The sequence below is a fragment of the Sinohyriopsis cumingii genome, chromosome 7, assembly GCF_028554795.1.
Source record: "Sinohyriopsis cumingii isolate HCF-2022 chromosome 7, ASM2855479v2, whole genome shotgun sequence".
Taxonomy (NCBI): Eukaryota; Metazoa; Mollusca; class Bivalvia; order Unionida; family Unionidae; genus Sinohyriopsis; species Sinohyriopsis cumingii.
Window position 1 is genome coordinate 43243090 of NC_142967.1, and position 23313 is coordinate 43266402.

Below are 23313 nucleotides of genomic sequence, written 5' to 3' on the forward strand. Positions count from 1 at the left end.
CCATTTCAAAATTATAAATATGCATACATCCAGTATGACTCTCAGTACTGGGGTTGGTTGGTGGGTAGGGAATGTAAATGTGGACCATTCAGCTGCTTACTGGAATAAAATAGAAAAATGTTATGTTGGGAATGCATCATCACTCTGATGGTATGGGAAAATGTCATGTTTGTAATGCGTCATCGCTGAGGGTATGGAAAAATGTCATGTTTGTAATGCGTCATCGCTCTGAGGGTATGGAAAAATCTCATGATTGTAATGTATCATTACTCTGATGGTATGGAAAAATGTCATGTTTGTAATATATCATCATGAGCTAAATCACATATTCTAATGACGTTATTTGCTTTCCTTTGAACAGCCGCTCAGTTTACAATTACAGCTTTAGAGAACTAATTTGGCAAGAAATAAGAGTTCTATATGCAGCGGTTTGCATAACTAAGAATTAAGAATAAATAAAAGTCAAGGTTAGGACATTTACTAAAGTTTAAAATGTCGCTAAACCCTACAGCAACAACAACACACAAATGACAAAGTCACATTTTTGTGTATTCATTTAAAGAAAAATAACAACAGCTTCTTTCAATACAAACAAACTTTATTTATTGTTCACAGCACAAAATAACTGTATCACATTATAAAATTTAGAGACTCCTGGTCTACAGCTAGTTTCTACATGAACAGTGCTCTTACCTAGAAACCTCCGATTAGAAATACATAAAGACAAAAAAATCGTATTAGGTCTTCAATTAAAACGCAAAGTTTGCCATTTTCATATTAATCACTCTAAAGCAGCTGCTCTTTTTTTTTAAAACTCAGAGCAACAGCTGAAAATACCATACATACTCACTTACAAGTCAAGTCAAACTGCAAACAACAAAGATCCCCGTCTACCAAAGCATAATGTTTGCACATATTAGGGTCTACATTGTTTGTTCTACTGATTATTCCTAACAAACAGCACAGATCCATATCTGCCAGTGCAGTATGTGCTGGCAGATCAGGATCTGTGCAGTCTGCAGTTGATCTGGTTTTTTAAGCAAGTATATAGGGTAGTCAATTTATACCTTTTATTTTGTTCTACAGGGGTAACAACAACTGAAAAGACAAATACTGTCATGACATACTTTGCCATGAACAAACCAACAAAATGGAAACTGGTAGCCATACTTCATGTCTTTATATATATTTACATAAAATATGGCCTGATATGTTTGCATGAATGATTCCTGAATTAAGCAATGGAAGAATGATTATACATATCTACTAATCACTATTTGAGGACAATAAAGATACAGTAAATTTTATATAAAAAACTCAAACTTGGTCAGCAGACCTTTTAACTCTTCAAATTAAATTAAATAAAACCCTATATTTTAGTTCTCATAGGAGATTAAGAACTGAATCATCAGACATAATTCCTGGTGATTATTCAACCCAAATGTTTTTCAAATTAGCAGGAAAATATTTCTTTCAGAATAAACCCTTCAAAGAGAGTACATTTGTTTACCAAATATATTTATGTGATTGGAATCATAAGGTAATACTCTGAAACTATGCATGACCAAACACTAAAAAACCAAACCATCCTTAAAAGTGAAAATGAAATAGTTTTCCAAACCCAGGTTTTCTTCTTCCAATACATGATACTCCTGTTGTTTTAATTCATCTTTTATTATGCTGTATTGTAAAGAACTTTAACATCAAGCTTCAGTCTAAAAAAACACTGACCTTAATATAGGGTTGGGATGGACAGATGATAAATATAGGTGTATGGACATGCACAAAGACGTCACAGTGATTTATGTGAAGCTTCTGCCAAGGCAGGCGCTGTAAAAGTTACCTTATAACATGGAAAACCCCACAAACCTTTGTTGCTGAGCACTTCAATCTTGAGGGGTTGCAATTCATAACATGTCCTGTTTATGACAAGAAAAACTCCACAAAACCTTCATTTCTGAAGGTCAACACTAAATCTATGATGGACAGGAATGTAAGCTAACAAGCTTGACTTCCTCAACTTATTGATAACTAGGTCAGTGCTTAAAAAGTTATTTAATAAGTATTGAGAATAAACAGGCCCAAAATCATTTAGGACAGAATGCCTTTATATATATATAAATAAACATTTCAGATTACTGATATGTCATATTTCACATTTCTCTTTTTTAATGAATTAATAATAATTACAAAGCCATTATTTTGCAACTGAGGTGTGTTCCAGCATCCTATTATCATCACCAACAAAATACATAAGAAGTTTTCCGATGGAAAAACAAATACACTATAATTACTGTACTTCCAATGAGCCTTTGGATAAATGGAAAATGAATTTCCAAGCATGGTCAAAAACAAAAATTATTTTGTAGATTAACACTAGTGTATTAGCTGTTATATTAATTTTGATCTATAAAACAAAGTAATATAAGCTAACAACAGACAATATGTCTATATATTAAACTTAAATATCAAAAGTTTCATTAGTAATACTGCATCAATATGACTACATTTTAAATGTAACCAACAAAGGTTTCAATAGTAAGACAGCTTCTTTGGTATGTATCAAAAGTAAAATGAACACAATCTGATAAATTCATTTTTTAAATTAAAGTAACAGCACTTTTATATGACAGGGCTTGAAAATTCACTTGCCCCACATGAAATGGTGCATGGAGATTTCAGGCGGTCAAGTGAATTTTCCAATCACTGATTCAGGACTAACCAGCTTTTCTGTTTAACGAAAATAATGTTCTGTTGAGAATATTGCTAACTTTGTTCAATCAAATCAATACCTCTCATAGGAAGTTAGTTTTCCATTATTCTGATGAAGCTCATACAAGTTCTTTTCTCTCTTTCTCTCTCTCTCTCTCTCTCACCTCATACTAATAAATGCTTACTAGAGTAAAAGCAGACTTTCTTAATTTGTAATTACTAACAATTAGTGTAGAATGAACTTACAATCAACTTTAAATTGTTAACATTAAATTTTTTATTTCTATACTAGCTGACTGAATAAGGGCTTATTCTGTGCAAGTAAAGTTTTCAGTACTGACATAACCAAGTGAATGAATTATTAGAGGTTTTTAACCTCCTGAGTTAATTGGAATCACATGAGATATATTTAGTAACAAAAGTATTATATCTATTATAAACCGTAAACAACTTTCAATAAACAGTAACAAGAGAATAAATTTCTCCACTTTGTCTGTGATTCCTGGAAGAATCTATGCTTTCTTTTGTTTTTTATTTAACAAGCTTTAAGACGCCATCCACCATTTTCCCAATGCCATCAAAAATATGATAAAAAGCTGTCTCACACATAAATGCAGGAGTGGTGACAATCTTGTTTTTCTTGTCAACATGATGTTGCTGATCCTGCTAAGGAAAATTAGGTCAAAAGCAGTGACTTATCCAAGGATGCATAACTATTAAAGGAATAATCAAATGTGGAATGGAGCTAATTTTTATTTCAAACATATTCTTTACTATATTCAAAATTCATCTGAAATAATATTCAAACACAACTTGAATGTCAAGTTTCACTGAAAGGAAAACTTTTGATGTAGTCAACTAATGAGGATGCCATGTTTTCATTATTATATATTCTTACTTTCAATCACAACATTTTCACCATAAATATTTTTTGCCAATGTAAGAATTAAACTGAATTAGCACAACAAATGTCTTAACACATGTTTAAACACAACAAATGTCTTAATACATGTTTAAACACAACAAATGTCTTAACACATGTTTAAACACACTGTTTTAACAACGATGACTCATTGTAGTATACATTTATTACTAAACTTCTCATTGTTTTCTTTCAACCCATGCTGTCATACATTTTATAATTTATTCAAATATAAGAATTTAATTTGCGTGAAGGGGCCAATTGCAGTACTGTATTACATCCAAAATTGTGTTATAACCAAGTGCATTATATCCAAAATCACATTCTAAGAAAGTGCATTATATCCAATATCACATTTTAACAAAGTGCATTATATCCAAAATCATGTTATAACAAAGTGCATTATATCCAAAATCATGCTATAACAAGTGCATTATATCTGAAATCACATTAAAACAATGTGCATTATATCCAAAATTGTGTTATAACAAAGTGCATTATATCCAAAATCACATTCTAATAAAGTGTATAACAGCCAAAACTGCATTATAATAAAGTGCATTATATCCAGAATTGTGCATTTAATGAAAGAGAGAGAGAGAGAGCTATAACATACATACAAACAAATTGGTCACACAAGCCCTGGATTTAACTATGGTTCCCCTCAAGCAAAAAGTGATACTAAAGGATACATCTGCCTCCAAGGGAACATTTTTGGCCCCAAGTTTTTGTACAGCTTCCACAGTGCCACCATATGGCCACTTGCCTGCATCTGTCTTATCTTTATCCTTACCCACTGTCACCTCACAGCCAGGGATCACCTTGGCAGCCAATACAGGGGCTATACAGCATAGACTGTAATGAGGACAACTCATCTGTAATGCTTACAGGGTAAATAATCCAAAACAAATAAAGAATTTCATGTAAAATACATCATTATATTTATTTTATGTATGTAACATGTAACCACCATGTGGAGTATATACCCACACCTAATATCAAACAGTGTACTATCTGAAAGGGGTTTACATGCTTTTTAAACTTACTTTCCAGCAAACAACATAGACCCTGAACAGCTGACGCAGTATTTGATGAATTGCTGTATATATTTTATTCACAGATGGCAAGGTATTATATACAACTAAGTATGTTAGAAGAATTTTTGAGACGGTAAGCAATATTTATGAAAGCCTGAATCCTTGTCCAGCAGAAAATGAAGATACGTAAAACACAACCATTCTGAGTGTCTATTTACTATTGTACAAAAACTCGCAAGGAAGGCACAAGAACGTTCCACAATGAACAATGCAGAAATAAAATGGTTGTGTTTATGGGTGGGCAGTGCCTACACACACATTCCAGTAACTCTCAGTAAAAATGATGTTAAGCTTTTAAAGAAGTAAAAACTAGTTTGGCATTGAGAGTACTTGAAGTAAACACTGAACAAAAATCACAAAATCTTACCTGAGGCTGCTGGTGGTGTGTTTATTGTTGCTTAGTTGCATAATGACACTACTATGAATACCATTTTTTGTGGAATGTTGTTTTATAGTAAGGTTTATTCCTAGACTGTTTCTCTTCAGTCAGTGTACCACTCCAGTGGCCTATGCAAGTTAAAACCCCAGCCAAGTCATAGCAAGTACTTATAAAAATGGTGTTAGCATTGGTGCTCAGCACTAAGAGGTTCATGTTAGGACTGGACAGTCTGGTGTCAAGATAATGTGACTGGGTGGGACATTATGCTACATGCCTGCGGAACGATACCCCAGTGCTAGACATCACTATAAAACTGCCACACTGCAGACATCATAGCAATAAGAGTTAAAACTTGTTAAAGCTACATCAAAAATCAAACACACACACTTACTTCCTCCTTTAGTTTTCATTATCATTTATATATATATATATATATATATATATATATATATATATATATATATATATATATATATATATATATATATATATATGATCATCAAGCCTTGGGGGGAAAAAATATTTTGCAGCTATTTTGTATCAGTAAATGATTGAAGATAATACAAACCCTATTGGTTTCCTAGCTGCATGAAATTCTCTCAGAACTCTCTCTACTTCAGCATTAACCCTCATATTTGTCCCATCTATGGCAAAAGTAGACCTGGAAGGAAATTATCTACATCAAACTTTCCATCATCCCTATAACAAATAATGGCATATAAGCAGTTTAGCTGGGGGTAATTTTTTGTAATGTAAATAACAAAATCTGATAATTATGATACACATTCAGTTATGATCAGCAACCAAATATCTAAGCTTTGTGTGTGTGTTCGAGTCTAAAATGTTTTGTATAATGGTTTACCCAAGTTGCTTTATCATTGACCTTTTTTTTTTGTTTTATCTATGTTGTTGTTTTTTGTTTTTCTCTTTTGTTGTTCTTTGATTTTAAAACAACTCCATCAGGACAGAAGAATATGACAAGGGTTGCTTCCCTTGAAAAAGTAGTTCCAGCATCAGGACACCATGACTGAAACAACCAGGCTAAGATAACCAGACTGAGATGAGAAAAGTAAGATTAGCAAATCAGCTAGATTTATCTGTCACATGGGTGATAAAAATATCTCTCACACACAGAGGAAGCCAAATGTGGCTGGCCTGGGCAGGTATTGAACTCATGATTCTTGAATTACAAGTCCAACATTCTACCAATGGAGCTACCATTACTCCCTTTTCAAGTAAAGTCTGAATGATGTATCTTTTAATTGTATTCATAAAGACGTGGATGACTCCTTTCTATCAGTTGATTCAGGTAAGTTTTGTTTCATACTAGTATGTGCCTGAAGATGTGACATGCTATCTCAACTGTGGCACTTTATCTCAACTTGTGTACATCTTTACCTATGACTAAATTAATTTTTTAAAAATTATGTTAAAATTTCACTGAAGGCAGAAAAGCAATTCTTACCAGGCAAAACAAAAAGAATCTTTAGAGGATAATTAAGGCTGTTACACCTGTAAATAGCGCATGTTAAAGCCATACATGATTTTCTTAAGAGATTAATTTTATCTGTCACTCCAGGACATCATACACGCCACAGCCATAGATGATTATTCTCCTATGCAATTAATTGTAGCTATCACACCTGTACATAATACACACCAAAGCCACAAATGATTAATTTCCTATGCGATAAATTATAGCTGTCACACCTGTACATGATACACACCAAAGCCACAGATGATTATTCTCCAATGCAATTAATTATAGCTATCACACCTGTACATAATACACACCAAAGCCACAAATGATTAATTTCCTATGCGATAAATTATAGCTGTCACACCTGTACATGATACACACCAAAGCCACAGATGATTATTCTCCAATGCAATTAATTATAGCTATCACACCTGTACATAATACACACCAAAGCCACAAATGATTAATTTCCTATGCGATAAATTATAGCTGTCACACCTGTACATGATACACACCAAAGCCACAGATGATTATTCTCCAATGCAATTAATTATAGCTATCACACGTGTACATAATACACACCAAAGCCACAAATGATTAATTTCCTATGCGATAAATTATAGCTGTCACACCTGGACATAATATGCACCACAGCTATAGATGACTATTTTCCTATGCAATAAATTACAGCTATAATACACACCACAGCCAATGATGATTATTTTCCAATGCAATAAATTACAGCTATGATACACACCAAAGCCATAGATGATTATTTTCCTAGCCATCCAGACACATGCAGTAGTGTAGTTATATTTAAACATTTTCATTTCATTTGCATCAAGATGTACCTGCAAAAGATACGACAAACCAGTGTCATGTAAAAGGTGCTAAGGATGTAGAAATAAAAGCAATACATATTCAGGAGTAGAAAAATCCATTGCCCAGAAGCCTGGGACATCAAAAAATCCAATGAAGGGCAATCATGTTTTCCCAATCTGAACCAAAAATATTATTACAGCATGGTCAGATTAAAAATCTTGATGGACTTTTCTATATTTTCCAGCAACATTTGATTATTAAATTGACCCTCTGAGTACATACAACTGGGTGTCCTTAATTACCTGCCTGTAGTTCCTTAGTTGAGTGTTATATATATAATTGGTACAGAATTATCTCCCTGTAATTCCTTAGTTGAGTGTTGGATGATTGCTAATCAGAAAGATGCCATGCCAATCCACATAAGTCAGGTGCTCATTATCTGATTACTGTCCATACTACCCAGCCACTTAAGACAAGACACTTGAATGTTTCTATTTTGTCCACACACCCACATAAGCTATTGGTATCTTTCATCTTTAGCCTACCACAATGAATGTCTATGATCAAGAGCTATGCTTTCTCATTGGCTGGTTGATGAAATGGGCACATGCTGTGGAGAATACAACAGTTGTTTCTGTTGGCTAACTTTAGCTACAAGAAGGAATATGACAAGTTTAATGAACCAGGCCATTATCAACTCTTATTGCATACTATATTGGAATGTATGAGAATGGCTAAACAAAACCTGAACCTGTATAATATCCATGGCTAATAGTCCTGGATTAACAATAACCAAAACTGAAGTCATCTTAAACCTAAAATATGAATAAGTTTCTGGTTAAGAGTGGCCCAACTGCTAAAAAGATGCTGGACAACAAGACAATATCAAAAACAAGTAAATCATTAGATTATCTATTATTTGCTGATTTAAAAGTGACTAATAAGTGCTGAAATTTATTTGTCACTTTCCATTAGCTCCAGTGAGTCTTTAAATAAATAATAAATAAATAAATGTTGTTGAATAATTTTATTACTGCAATTTGGGTTGCAATTTACCAAGCAACTAAAAATATCCTCTGGGCAACCAGATTTGTAATGAAGGACATCAGACAACAGACCAGTAAAGCCGAAAAAACAAGGTCTGACCACTTTATCTTGTTATGGCTCTAAATACAAGTAATAAGTATGAAGTTACTTTCAAACTTTTGTATTGAAAAAAGTTTTTCTAACGATTTGACATTCTGACAAGTCCTGAAATTTTTATAAGTAAAATTTTTGTAAGTCATCAAAATATCTGAAATTTGTTATAAACTGAAGATTCTCATCCTGAACTGAGGGCTGGAACTCCTTGAAGAAAACAATCTTTCACACATGTTTAAAACAATATTAGAAATATTAGTTCATCAGGCATCTTGGAATGTATGCTTACAAGTTTTTGGCTGCTCCAAACCCGCCGGGGAAAATAACAGCATCATACGATTCGGCATGCAGCTCGGTAAGAGCTTTAATTTTACCTCTGGCTATTCTAGCTGATTCAACTAACACATTTCTGGAAAATAAAATTCTGTAATAAATTTGAAAGTGAAATTTCAATTCTAAAACTCAATGACAGTAAAATTTTAGCTCTAAAATATGAAAAGCAAAACCTATATATAATATATCTGGATTTTACGAGATAAATATTTATTTGGATGGTACAAATTATAATACAAAGAAGCTGAAATAATATTTAAGAACTGCAAAACTTGAACAAGGCACTGGACAGAACATACTGTATATGCATCATCTACAAGTCAACTGCAAACTGCACAGACCGAATATCTGTAATTGCATAATGTGCTGGCACATTTGGGTCTATGCAGTGAATTTGGAGTAATCAGTGGAAAAAATAACAAAGACTCTGATCTACTGGCACATTATGTGAAGGGAGATCAGGGTCTGTGTTGCTTGGAGTTGTTCTCATTTTTTAAGCAAGTATATATAGTAACTTCTGATAGTACAGCACTCTATAAACCCAACCACTAAGCATCAGATATATATATATATATATACATACACACACACACACACACATATATATATATATATATATATATATATATATATATATATATATATATATATATATATATATATATATATATACTAAAATGTGAAATATTTATAGGTTACTGCATTGAAATGGGAAAATATGAACCAGCTTTTCTTGGATTCATACTGCTCAACCTTTGGGAATACAGTATTCATTCGAGAAACCAAGTTCACATTTTCCCATACAAAGGCATTAACCTTTTTATTATATACTCATTTTCTTGTCATTTTGTTCTATTTAAAATTGAAATTTAGAGTCATATTGTTAATGAATGCACATTGCAACAACCTTTCAATCTGATCTGGAATGGATGGGTTTTGTTTTTATGTTTTAATCAAACTCAACTCAATTCTGCTTTTCTGATTATGATGGACTGGATTATTGGGTCAATTCAGTGCAATAAGGAGAATGTGATTTCAGTTGGAAATATACTTGAAATTCCAGTACAGTTTCAGTGTGTATCAGATTTTGCAGGACATATCATTGGGATGTGCAGAACTAAGAAAGCACATTTTGAGGAAATTCAAGATGCATAAATGTAAATATATTTATTATGATTCTTATTACCAGCTACATAGGACACATTTTTATGCCCTGTCACTTTCATCTCACTATTGGAGGGACCCCAACTATGATCTGTATCATACAGTGTGTGTCTTCTATCACTAGCTTAATACTGTATCAAAATAGTTGCACAGGAAAATAGCAAAACAGCTCATATGACAGTCCATTTAGCTAGCGGAAAATAAAACTTTTTCGTCGTCTTGGCTTGGCTCTCTGTTTAACACCAAAACCTTCAGTTGCATTTTGTTCCCTCAAATCTAGTATTTTGAAACACTTGTAAAATGGTACATCTCAGATAGATATGCGATAGCCCTTGGCCTAAATATGATTTTCAATGATATATTTTTACAGACTCTAGGGAGCACTGGTCATAGTCTGAACCATCCAATTTGCAAAAAAGATATGAATATTTCTGCTAAATAACTGTATGATATCAAATGATCAGAATGGTATTTTTAATTACTGCATCTCATATTTGTTGCTGACATTGCAAATATAACATTCATTCATGTGCTTGTTTGAAAGTTTTGTTTCTGACTCAGTGAAGCCATCCACATCATTAACTTTAACATCTATATTTTCAAATGGACAAAACAGCTGGACTGTTTAGTTCATTTACAAAAATATCTAATCAATCAAAACCTAAAGCAACTACTACATGAGTGTATATGGCTTGTTTACAAAGTATTTCCTAATACACTATACTATTTTTAGGTACATGTGCCTTGATGTGCAATATCAAGGTGTTCAGTATTGTAAAATTCTGCATGATTTTGATAAAGTCAAAAGAGACAAAAGTGAGCATATAATAATGAGATTTATTGGTAAATCAATTTTCATATTTTTTCATTCCAATATTTTCACATGTGAAAATATAAGATTTCTCATCATGCCATGTGATGCTTGCTCGTGTGTGCCTGCAAAAGTTGTAACTGCAACAACAACAAAAATAGAGTAAATTGTGAGCTAGAACAAATAAATAAAAACTGCCTTACAATTCAGTCATGGAGTTTAATCTTTGATAATGAAATCTGACCAGACATTCATATCTCGCTTAAGTTATTTCCCCTTCCCTGACAACAACAAAAACCTGATATGATGCATTGCTGAATCAGACTTGCAATGTTTTCAGATAGGGTCAGATAGTTTATAAAATGGCAAAAACGTAATTTATTGTAACAGATTATGTCAACCCAATCATACTGCTTTCTAAGTCAAATATCTTTATATGATCAGGCTATGAAATTATGGTAAATTTACGAAAAGGGGATGGGGATGCGTGTTGTGAAAAAAGAGACTACCGGTAAGTTTCATTTTCTAAACACTGATTCTGGAGCAAGGTTGGTATATAATAAAAAGAAAATTTTCTTCTCCTACATATATACTGGATATATTTCATCTCATGGTACCAAAAACTAATATATATATATATATATATATATATATATATATATATATATATATATATATATATATATATATATATATATATATATATATATATATATATATATATATATATATATATATATCTTCACCACTAGTTAAAATATCACACTTTTGATAACACATGATGAAATATATCCAATATTCAGAAAAGAAAATATCTCCTCTCTCTCTCTCTCTCTCTCTCTCTCTCTCTCTCTATATATATATATATATATATATATATATATAAACACAAGATTTTCTATATTATTTAATTTTATTTCCTCCAAATCAGGAAAAGCCAATATATTACGTCAGTCACGTTCATTTCAAGTTCAACAATACTTTATTTAAAATCCTCCTACTTTTCTGTACTATGTACCACAGGCATATATGACTTGCCAGGTACACTCATATACAGTCAATCAAAAATCTACTGCATCTTGCAAGAAATAATTGGCAAAAGACTTGGGCACTGGGTAAATGTACATATTTAAACAAAGAATCAAGTTTTCTTTAAAAAGGACATTTAAATCATTATCAGTAAACTTTAATGTTTTTAAATTTACTTTCAAAACTGGCTAACTATGATGCCCACAAATTGAAATCTTCAACTTAACATCTAAATTTATCATTTTCTTTTATTACATGTAAATCTGTAGGCATGTCATGTGTACATATTGCTAACCCATGTAGTATACAATTTAAAACTCCATCTGAGTGAATTGTTTTCCATGAAAAGAGAATTTTCACAAGTGTATTCAAATGTATAAAAGAAATTAGAGTTTACATTTTTACCAAGATGTACTTACTATTCATAACATTTTAACAAAAATAAATAGGGGCAGACTTATTGAACAGTATATGAGATTTCCACATACATATGGAAGCTGGCACATAAAAAATCTTTTTTTCATTCACACAATGAAATTTAAGTGATATTCAATTGATGAAAATGAACAAAGTCTCTTTTGTTTTATTACAAGCATTTTTATTTTGAAATGCTTTCCATTACCACAGAGCTCATGTTCTTAACACTTATCTTTACCAATCACTGTCATCCCACTTCTGTCTGTGTGAGTTTGAGTCTCGGTCCTGACCAATGTGGGTACGTGAAAAGGCTTGCCAATAGCTTCCAGTGGGTTTTCCCTGGTTCTTCCTCCACTAGTTATAATTGCCACCATGTATAGCCTATCCTGCACTGAGAAAAGGCATTAAAACCCCAAATAACAACAACAACTTATTATTTATAATGTTTTAAGTCAAAGTATCTGCATGAATGGTTAAGCTGTATTACGTTTCTTTGACACACAGATAATACAGTTATTTGAACGGGGTCCTGAGTGGTTGAGTGGTCTAAATTGCTTGCCTTTACCGATCACTGCCATCTCTGTGAAAATCCCAAGTCACTAAGACTATCAGTTCTGGAGGATAACAAGAGCAGTAAAAAGATTTAAAGATGACCACCATAGCCACGAAACTGGACCAACAAGGGATAGCATTTACCATTGGGACCATACATATATTATAGAAAGTCTTTCAGTGAAAACATATTGTTATGATGATCCATTCAGAATGTGGTAGATTTAACAAGATTCTCAAGATGGTTGCCATGGAGACTATACTGGATGTCAGATCAGTACCATTTACACTTAGGTTCAACTTGACATCATAAGAAGTCTTTTATTGAAAATCACATGACAAATATGACCATCCAGTCAGAAAGACCTGCCATAAGAAGATTTCTAAGATAGCCACCATGGCAGCCACATCAGATGTCAAATGGGCATTATTTTTTGTTAGGTCCAACTAGACATCATTTTAATTTTTTTCATGAAAACCACATGCTGATATGATCAAGAATTCTGAAAGAATAGTGGTAACAAGATTTTCAACACTTTGCAAGCAATGAAAACCATACATCAGCAATGGAAACCATACATCAGCAATGAAAACCATACATCAGCAATGAGAACCATACATCAGCAATGAAAACCATACATCAGCAATGAGAACCATACATCAGCAATGAAAACCATACATCAGCAATGAAAACCATACATCAGCAAGATATTGAGAAGCAGTAGCAATAAAAAGTTTTGTAAAATGGCAAATATGGTTTCCACATTGGATTTCCAAGCAGCACCATTTTCATTTAGGGCCAATGTGTGTATACAGATTCTTAGCAATCCTCCAAGTAGTTCAAGAGGAGTAGCAATAAGAAGCTTGTGCTAATGGACATATGAACAACAGACCACCCAAAAAAATCTCTGGACTACGACCAGTAGAGCTACAAATCATGGACCTATCCCTAGAACCCACCTATCTGGCTTCATAGGTTCGCCTTTCGTGTGGTCTACTGTATGCATCTGCAGAATATCTGGAGCGAAAATTGTTGTGTCTGCATGAGCTCGGCTCAAGTGGACCAAGATCCTGCAGAAAGAAATCAAAGTATTATAATATCACTGGTGGGCTGAAGTGATAAAAATTTACATAGGATCAGATCAAAGAACATAACTCCAGAAATATTGTTATACATGGTCCTATTCATTACTATTATTATTCATAGTCCTACTCATTGTTATTACTATTCATGGTCCTATTCATTGTTATTGATATTCGTGATTCTATTCATTGTTAATGCTATTCATGGTCCTATTCATTGTTATTGCTATTCATGGTCCTATTCATTGTTATTGCTATTCATGGTCCTATTCATTGTTATTGATAGTCATGATTCTATTCGTTGTTAATGCTATTCATTGTTATTGCTATTCCTGATCCTATTCATTGTTATTACAATGCATGGTCATATTCACTGCTATTGTTATTCATGGTCCTATTCATTGTTAATGCTATTCATAGTCCTATTCATTGTTATTAATATTCATGGTCCTATTCATTGTTATTGATATTCATGATTCTATTCATTGTTAATGCTTTTCATTGTTATTGCTATTCATGGTCCTATTCATTGTTATTGCTTTTCATGGTCATATTCATTGTTATTGCTATTCATGGTCCTATTCATTGTTATTGCTATGCATGGTCCTATTCATTATTATTGCTATTCATGGTCCTATTCAATGTTATTGTTTTTCATGGTCATATTCATTGTTATTCATGGTCCTATTCATTATAACTGCAATTCATGGTCATATTCATTGTTATTAATGGTCCTATTCATTGTTATTGCTATGCATGGTCCTATTCATTATTATTGCTTTTCATGGTCCTATTCATTGTTATTGCTTTTCATGGTCATATTCATTGTTATTGCTATTCATGGTCCTAGTCATTGTTATTGCTATGCATGGTCCTATTCATTATTATTGCTATTCATGGTCCTATTCAATGTTATTGCTATTCATGGTCCTATTCATTGTTATTCATGGTCCTATTCATTATAACTGCAATTCATGGTCATATTCATTGTTATTCATGGTCCAATTCATTGTTATTGCTATGCATGGTCATATCTACTACTGCAAACAGACTGCTCCAAATAATTTCTCTAACAATTGTAAATTTTCTCTCATCATACGTAAATAGATAATTTCTAATATTTATATCATCATTGCTGCCACCACCACCACCATCATAATCATTGTCATCATTATAGGAACCAAACTGAATTTTATTATCTATTTTCTTTTGAAAATGTGAGGAATAGTGATGCTAATGCTGCTAGCAACATCAAACAATACAATTAAAACTTTCTTTGTGTAAAACCAACTCCAAAGGAGGTAAGACTGCATTTCCTAGCCCACATGATATTGTATGAAGTCATTATTATACATCAGAAACTTGCTTATCTGAGCACTTCAAAGACAAAAGAATCACCAGATGAATGGAGTTTGAATTAATGAGTGGTGGCACAGTGATTAACAAATCAGACTCATTAATGAAAGGGCATTGGCTTGAATCCTACCATCAGATTAAAGTGGCTTGTACTTGGGCAGGGTACTTTACAACAATTGCCCAGGCACTAAATAACCTACTTGTGTTGTTGTGCTGTAACACACAGAAAATCACAACAATCAATAAATCTGATATATACAATCAGTGTATTGTTGATAATTATGCTGATGTTGCCATGGAAAAGTGAATTATTCTCACACTGCTGATGTAGATGACAGAAAAATATGCATTTAGAACATACGCGGAGGATTCATGGATTTCACTTCCATCATATACACCACATCCTGAGAGCACCTGCAAGAAAAAAACCTTCATAAATCAAATAAAAACAGTATACTCGTATGTAAATGTATTACAGCTCTTACATTTGATTATGAAGAGTTTTCTAACAATGGAGAGAGTGAGACACAGACAGACAAACAGAAAGACAGACAAAGAAATACTGTGCTAAACCACAATAGCACAATCTAGCAAATTAAAGTATTGGTCTTGAATGGGATGAAAATTGGGACAGTTTTTCTAACACTGTGTAGTTTATATGCCACCACATATATATTAGTCTATTCTCTGCCAATTTCCACATGCAGCACACCCTCACTATAGGCACTTCATCATTATTTTAAAACATGGTTTCTATTATAAGGCAAATATATGCATGGCTTCCATTTCATTAGGTGGTGGAAATAGTTTTGAAACAAGGGGAGACAACTCCAAAAGTATTTAATCTGAAAACTCTTGTCATATGCATACCAAGTTTATGAAAATATCTCAAATTGTATTGAGGATATAAACTGTTGGGCATGACAAAGATGGATGGAATTTTTTTTTTTTTTAAAGACTGGAATAACCCTTACTGCTTAAAATGCTGATGATATGGAGCCCATTCTTTTACAAGACTCATCAAGTCATGATACAAAAGTATACTAGTTTCCTGAAGGTACCAGTCATCAAAGGTTTTCTTGGCAAGAAAAAGATAATATATACAACCAGCATTGTTTGCTGAATCTCTTCCAGCCACTAACACTGCAAGGAGTTAATATGTACAGCCAAAATGTATCCTGGGACTGTCTTTACTACCTACCCATGGGGCCTTGACCTAAAGTTATATAGTACAAACCACTGAGATTCCAACCCTAGGGTGTTGCAGTGGCTCAGTGCTTAAGACACTGGACTTGTGACAAGAAAAGTATGGATTCAATTCCCACAATCTGATGACAGCCTGATCAAACCAGTAATAATCAAACTGTGATCTGAATATACAATATCTTAATATACAAGCTTACATAGCAAATCTGATCAAAATCTTAAGATACATGATTACATAGCAAATCTGATCAAAATCTTAAGATACAAGATTACATAGCAAATCTGATCAAAATCTTAAGATACAAGTTTAAATAGCAAATCTGATAAAAAAAATCTTAAGATACAAGATTACATAGCAAATCTGATCAAAATCTTAAGATAAAAGATTACATAGCAAATCTGATCAAAATCTTAAGATACAAGATTACATAGCAAATCTGATAAAAAATCTTAAGATAAAAGATTACATAGCAAATCTGATCAAAATCTTAAGATACAAGATTACATAGCAAATCTGATCAAAATCTTAAGATACAAGTTTAAATAGCAAATCTGATCAAAATCTGTCCAGATATGATTATGCTGTTCAATCAATCGGACATAAATAATATATGTTGATGTTGCTCAAAAAATCAAACTCTCTTGAGATCTTGATTACAAAAGCATACAAACCAAAATATGATCAAAACTGAATCAGAAATATGGCCACAAGGCTGCTCACAAGCTAAGACTATCATATGCAAGACCATCTCATTACTAACCTCGGATGTTGATTTTAACTAAATTGATCAAAGTTCACAGATATCTGATTAAAATAATATAGCCACTAGAGCGTTCATAAGATCAGGCAATCAAATACAATGTGATCTCTTTAATACACATGGATGTTGTCCTGATGATAAAAGCTTAAATACCAAATCTGATAACAAATAATGCCTCTAGGGTGTTCACAAATTCATCCAATCAGATGCAATATCACATTTTTAAGATATATGAATGGAGTTCATGAACCAACACATCTGATAAAAGCTTAAATACTAAATCTGATAATAAATAATGCCTCTAGGGTGTTTATATATTCAGCCAATCAGAGGCAATATCACATTTTTAAGATGTATGGATTGTGCTCATGATCCAACTCATTTGATGTCTTGAAAAAAGCATACAATTGGATCAGAAATAGAGTATTCACAAGCTCTGTCAATCAGAAATAAGATCGCCTCATTAATATGCAACCTGTGATCTTGATGATAACAATGGCCTCTGTCATGCACATTATTTGGAAACTATGTTCTAACAGATGCTCAGTATAATAAACTTTAATATGCATGAGTTTGCATTTACAAGCTCAGCCAATCAGATGCATGATCACCTCATTAATCTGAGTTTGAGTTTACAAGCTCAGCCAATCAGTTGTATGTTCACCTCATTGATATGGATAAACTCGAGTTTACAAGCAGCCAATCAGTTGTATGATCACCTCATTAATATGCATGAGCTTGAGTTTACAAGCTCAGCCAATCAGTTGTATGATTACCTTATTAATATGAGTTTGAGTTTACAAGCTCGGTATGTCAGTTGCATGATCACCTCAATAATGTATGTGGACATCACACAGTTTAAGTCATCCAAATTTTTTATGATATAAACTTACATATCAAATGTGACCAAAGTCTGAACAGAAATAAAACCTCAAATGTTTACAAACGTGTTGATAAATAGTTGGACAATACTGGACTGAGTATAGATGCATAACCCTACCATAAGCTCACTTTGCCTTTGGTCAAGTGAACAAATAGAAATGGATACATCTGAAAATGATTACCGGTAGATAGATTCCATCTTTTACAGGACTCAGTCTGTTCATATTACAAAACTGTACCAAATTTCATATTGATTTGTCAGCTGACTGTCAAATGGCAATATCTTGAAGTGTTTAGGAGATATTAAACAAAAACAAAGTATGACGGGCAGATGGATGGACAAACTGAATGCAGTTTCAAAAGAATCAAAAGACATCACTATGCAACTTGCTAGACATGGACCAAATTTAGCTGAAATACCTTAAATCATTCTAGAGTTTAAAATCTGAAGAAGAAAAATTGTTTATGGACAGAAAGATACTTATGTCAGTCTGAATTACATACCTACACAAAAAACAATACAAAAAAATAATAAACAACAAGAAGATGGAGTATTCATCTACATCTCCCACCCTGCAGAGGACCTTCAGCTGAAGCACCAAATTCCTTTTCAATCAGGACAAGAGTCTGAAGTGGTGATTTTGACTGCATGCATGAGCAAAATGGAGGTTGCTGTGACTCATCTGGGTTTATCATTCCAACTTTATAACACAAGTCACACAGGTCATGTAGGCGTTCAGTACCAACTATTACAGTAATGGGTGTAAGATTTTTAGAATTTGATTGCCCATACTTTAAATGGTGATCATTCACTTTTTGGGATTCTCATGCATTCATATTCTTGGAAGAACATCATTAAACAAGCAGAATCAATGTTAAAGTATGTGGACATTTTGGTACAAGATCAACCAGAAGGTGTGTTCCAGACTGAATGTTACCATACTGTGAGGCCATAATGATAGCTGTCTTTTGAAGAAAAAAATTATACTACCCTGTTATCTGTCATAAGAGACCTGACATCTTTTCTTGACCCAGCTTAGTACCCAACCACCATTTAAAAAAGTCCATAGCAATCAATAACATTTGTCTGACCTTTTTTTAATGATATTTATGGTGTAGAGCATTCAACAATCAGGACTGAACTTACTTTGGTTGAGGTATATTTATCAGGGCTTCTGATAACACACAAATGTGTGTCTCTGACACCCAAAAAATTAAAATGATGCATTAAAACCCCATGCTTATAGTCTTGTCAGATGCATTAAAAAATTGCTGACCTAAGTCAATTTCCAGCTTACTAAAAAGGTCAATTTTTCTCAAACAAGCAACATTTCTTGTCTTCAAAATGTAACAGTGTTGCCTATTTCATATTCTTCCTGTTTTGCACTCTACTATAGTTGTCTGTGAAATGCTTAATCAAACATATCTGGATGCAAATTTTTTATTTGGGACACATAAAAACACTTACGTGAGAGACCTCCATATGCACCTTTCTTTTTAAAAACTACATCGAAATTTACATTCCAATACATGTAATGTGCACATGGCTTTCTCTGACTGTGCTAAAATTACATTGTTATTCAGATAAGCCAATCAGAGCTTAGAACTAAGGTCATGGTCACTAATTATACATTGTCTTCATTTCTTAATGTAGCCAGTTAAGTAGTGCATGTGACCTTAAAACAAAGGATTCAAATTAAATTGGAAAATAAAGCCTACAAAAATAAATATTACTATCAATTGTAGTCACATCCAGCAAGAAAACACAAATAACATATACATGTATGAAGAAATGGTAGTCCTTGTTCGATCTATATTCCATTGTAAACAAACACGTGTTACTAAATAATTCACAACGATATTCATTATCTCCTGCAACACATGGATCTATAACTGTCATTTACATGGCACATGTACATATACTTAAACTGGCCTTCATTTTTGCCTATATTAGAAAATCATGAAGGCTAGCTGAGGCAAAAAATGGGGATGAGGCAATTCATATGGAACTAAAAAGTGAACAGAATAAAAGAACTGTTCACCAACATCTTTGTGGTCAGATATTTAGTTTCAAAGGATTTCGAGAGTTCCCAACATGCTTCTGGAAGGGGACTGCAACTTTTGCTGGTGGGACTACTATTTTTTACCAGTCCTGGACTCCTATTTTTTAAATCCTAGTGAGACCTCAAAGTACACTCAACTGAAAATAAATTAACAAAGCTGAAAGCAGGCATCCTGAGTTTGACCAGGATAAACTTATCACTGATGCCTGAATGCACTTTAACACATGCAAGCAATGAAGAATGTGAACTCAATTACTGCAAGCATGATGATGAAAGAGTTCTTGAGTGTCTATTACGTTGCTGCCTTGTTTGTTTTTATATCCTCTGAATCAAACCAGTGTACTCTGATGTGTTGTAAATGTTCTGGATTCTCTCTCTCTCACACATACACAGCCTACTCTAGAAGCTTGGAAGTGGGACCCTTTAAGATCTTGTAAGGATCTTCAGGACTCCATAACATATCATGCTAAAAGAAGCCCTGATGTTGTATTTCATTTCTCACAGTCACAAAAAAGATGTTATCGGCATCTGTAACTCAGTGAATTTTCAAGTCAATGTCATTAAATGTAGCTAAAAGAAACTAATTTGTTTCACACACAAAGTAATTCAAATCTAAATACAGCATAACAAGTCTCATTAAATACATACCGAAACTACATAAAAAAATTTTGATGCCGCCATGACCCATGGAAGCGTTGATTTGTTTACCAAGAAATTACCAGCATTCCTATTTGGCCATAATATAGTTACCCCCCTTTGATTTCTTTGCAGTATTAAAAATGGAATCTTCTGTAACTCTGGACAAACATCGTGTATTACATGCACACAAATCAGTCTTTCTCTGGTATCGACTGAATGGTGTTGCACTCTATGTCAATATAAACTTTGTATAATTTGTGCATGAAAAGAGTTCGGTAATTTTAGCTAAATTTCAAGACGCTGATGTGAAAAGTAGACCAGAAACAGACTCAGATTTCATTTGCAACGCTCTGCAGCATGAACTATAGTATTAGTATGTATACAGGAGTCTGATGTTTTATAAAATAAGTATGGCAAAATCTCTGATAACATGAAATCACCTTATTGGTAATATAAATGAACACAAAGAGGGCAAGCGTGACCACAACCGTCTGCCCAATTTGACTTTTCTCACATGTCTTTTATCGCTTCAGAATCGCAAGAAGACTGAAAAACTATACATATACATTCAAAAGACGTACCAACGCATAACTCTCAGACAACCATCACATGAATCTGATCCGGCAAATTAAACTTTATTTTCACCATTACGGTCAAAAACCCTTTCTATTAGAATCCACCAGACGGAAGTAGCCCATTCTAACATGGGCTGAATAACATGATGAATGTAATGTCACAAGATAAAATGTGATTTCATGTTGTCAGAGATTTCGCCTAGTACTAATATTAGTACCCTTACTCCTACTTTAACAAATCAAGTTGACGCTACGAAACTGTAGCTAAGATTTCACCATACTTTACTGATAAAACGTCAAACTCCTGTGGTATGTAGAAGAAAAGAAGAAAACATCAATTTGAGAAAATGCACCTACTGGACCACACTGACATACACTTAAGAAATATATGAGGTGGTCTAAATAGACTGCAGTTTGTTTTTGGTTTTTTTTGTTTTTTTTGCAGAGTAATTTCCTGCATAAAAAAATTATGACTTTTTTGCTAATTATTACTCTGACATACATCGAACGTATATTTATCTTACAAACAGCCGAGGTGGTTCGAATGGTTGACTCACTGGCACATCCAATATTTTCACGGAAATGATCGAGGGCTGTCCAATGATTCGATGCAAATAGGAACTCGGTTTTATCCGCTAAGTGAACCACAATTTTAAGTAACAGTCACGTCATTATATTTAAATAATCACATACATGTTTACAATTTATTTAAAGAGAAAGCCTTCAATACTATTATACAATTATTTTAATACTGAAGCCAAAATTTGGTCAACAAAAAAGACTGAATTATGGATTGAATGGTTCATTGAAGGATAAGGGTCGAGTTTTCACCTCAGGTGGCGCTATACAGTTTCGCATTTTGCATAGGTTAGGATTTAAAGAAAAAGAATTTCCCCGGCTCGCTCTCCTCACTGGTTACACTGGCTATTTAAAAAAGACCTTGTATATCTTAGGTATAATGCAAAGAACCTTTAATTCCCTTTATTTTGGTGTATGATTGATGGGTGTACTATGGGTTATAGAGTATACAGCTTGGCCTTACTTCAAATGTGCACCTTTCAAAAAAGTGCTAGCTCTACTTGGTCATTTTCACTTCCTGAACTTAGAGGTCAATTGTATAAAAAAGAGCCAATAACTTTTTTTTACATTCTATATATTTGGTAATTCATTCATTGCTCTTTCAGAAGCTGGTATTGTCTAGTCTGGCAAAATTCATTTTCCCTATTTTAATAGCTGCTATGTATAGTGCACTTTAGACCAATTCAGACTGATTTTTTAACACAAGGGAGCAGTCATTTTAGTTAGCAGTGTACTTAAATCATGTAAAATTTCCAAAAGTACAATATCCAAAAGAAATATCATCCACATTACATTAATGTAGCATAGAGATATGCCAACATTCTCTCCACTGTGCATGTTTTAAATGCGAACTACTTCACCTTACATACGTCACTCTCTCAAAAGTACATATTATCTGGTGAGCGCCACCTCAGTCGAATGATAGTTGACCTCCAAATACCCGTATGTGAAACTATACATATCAAGTTTCATGATGTTACGCAGTGGAACAATGTGAACATTATATTTGCAATAATATTTCTCCTACCACGGCAACCTTGGGGCCTGCCACTGTGGCTGACAAGTGTAAGCCATTTCTGCATAGGACAATATTTGTGCAATGCTTCCTTGCAGCTAACTTCAGCACACTTCCATACATTCTGGCGTATGTCACCTTCACTTACGATAAGTACGGAAAAGTACCAACTAATCAATCACAATCGGAGTATCTCCTGTCTTTCTCTGACAAAAACTAAAACACATGTTGAACCAGACCTCAGCTATAAACGAGAATACCTTAAGCCTTTTCCATCGCATGCTAGAAAAAACAAT

General features: G+C 33.3%; 1 protein-coding gene across 2 annotated transcripts; it reads right to left on the reverse strand.

Moving 5' to 3' along the window:
• Nucleotides 1–577: 577 nt before the first annotated feature.
• Nucleotides 578–23313, reverse strand: LOC149795115 (glutamine amidotransferase-like class 1 domain-containing protein 3, mitochondrial). 2 transcript variants are annotated; one of them, XM_089964826.1, is made up of 7 exons: nt 23278–23313; nt 15659–15711; nt 13819–13929; nt 8842–8961; nt 5679–5771; nt 4327–4489; nt 578–3369 (listed from the first exon to the last, which is right to left on the reverse strand). In XM_089964826.1, the coding sequence occupies exons 1-7, from the start codon at nt 23296–23298 to the stop codon at nt 3244–3246; spliced, it is 687 nt and encodes a 228-aa protein (XP_089820952.1). In that variant the 5' UTR covers nt 23299–23313; the 3' UTR covers nt 578–3243. The 2 variants fall into 2 exon arrangements, with proteins under 2 accessions (XP_089820952.1, XP_089820951.1); XM_089964825.1 differs by lacking the exon at nt 23278–23313 and adding an exon at nt 23030–23169.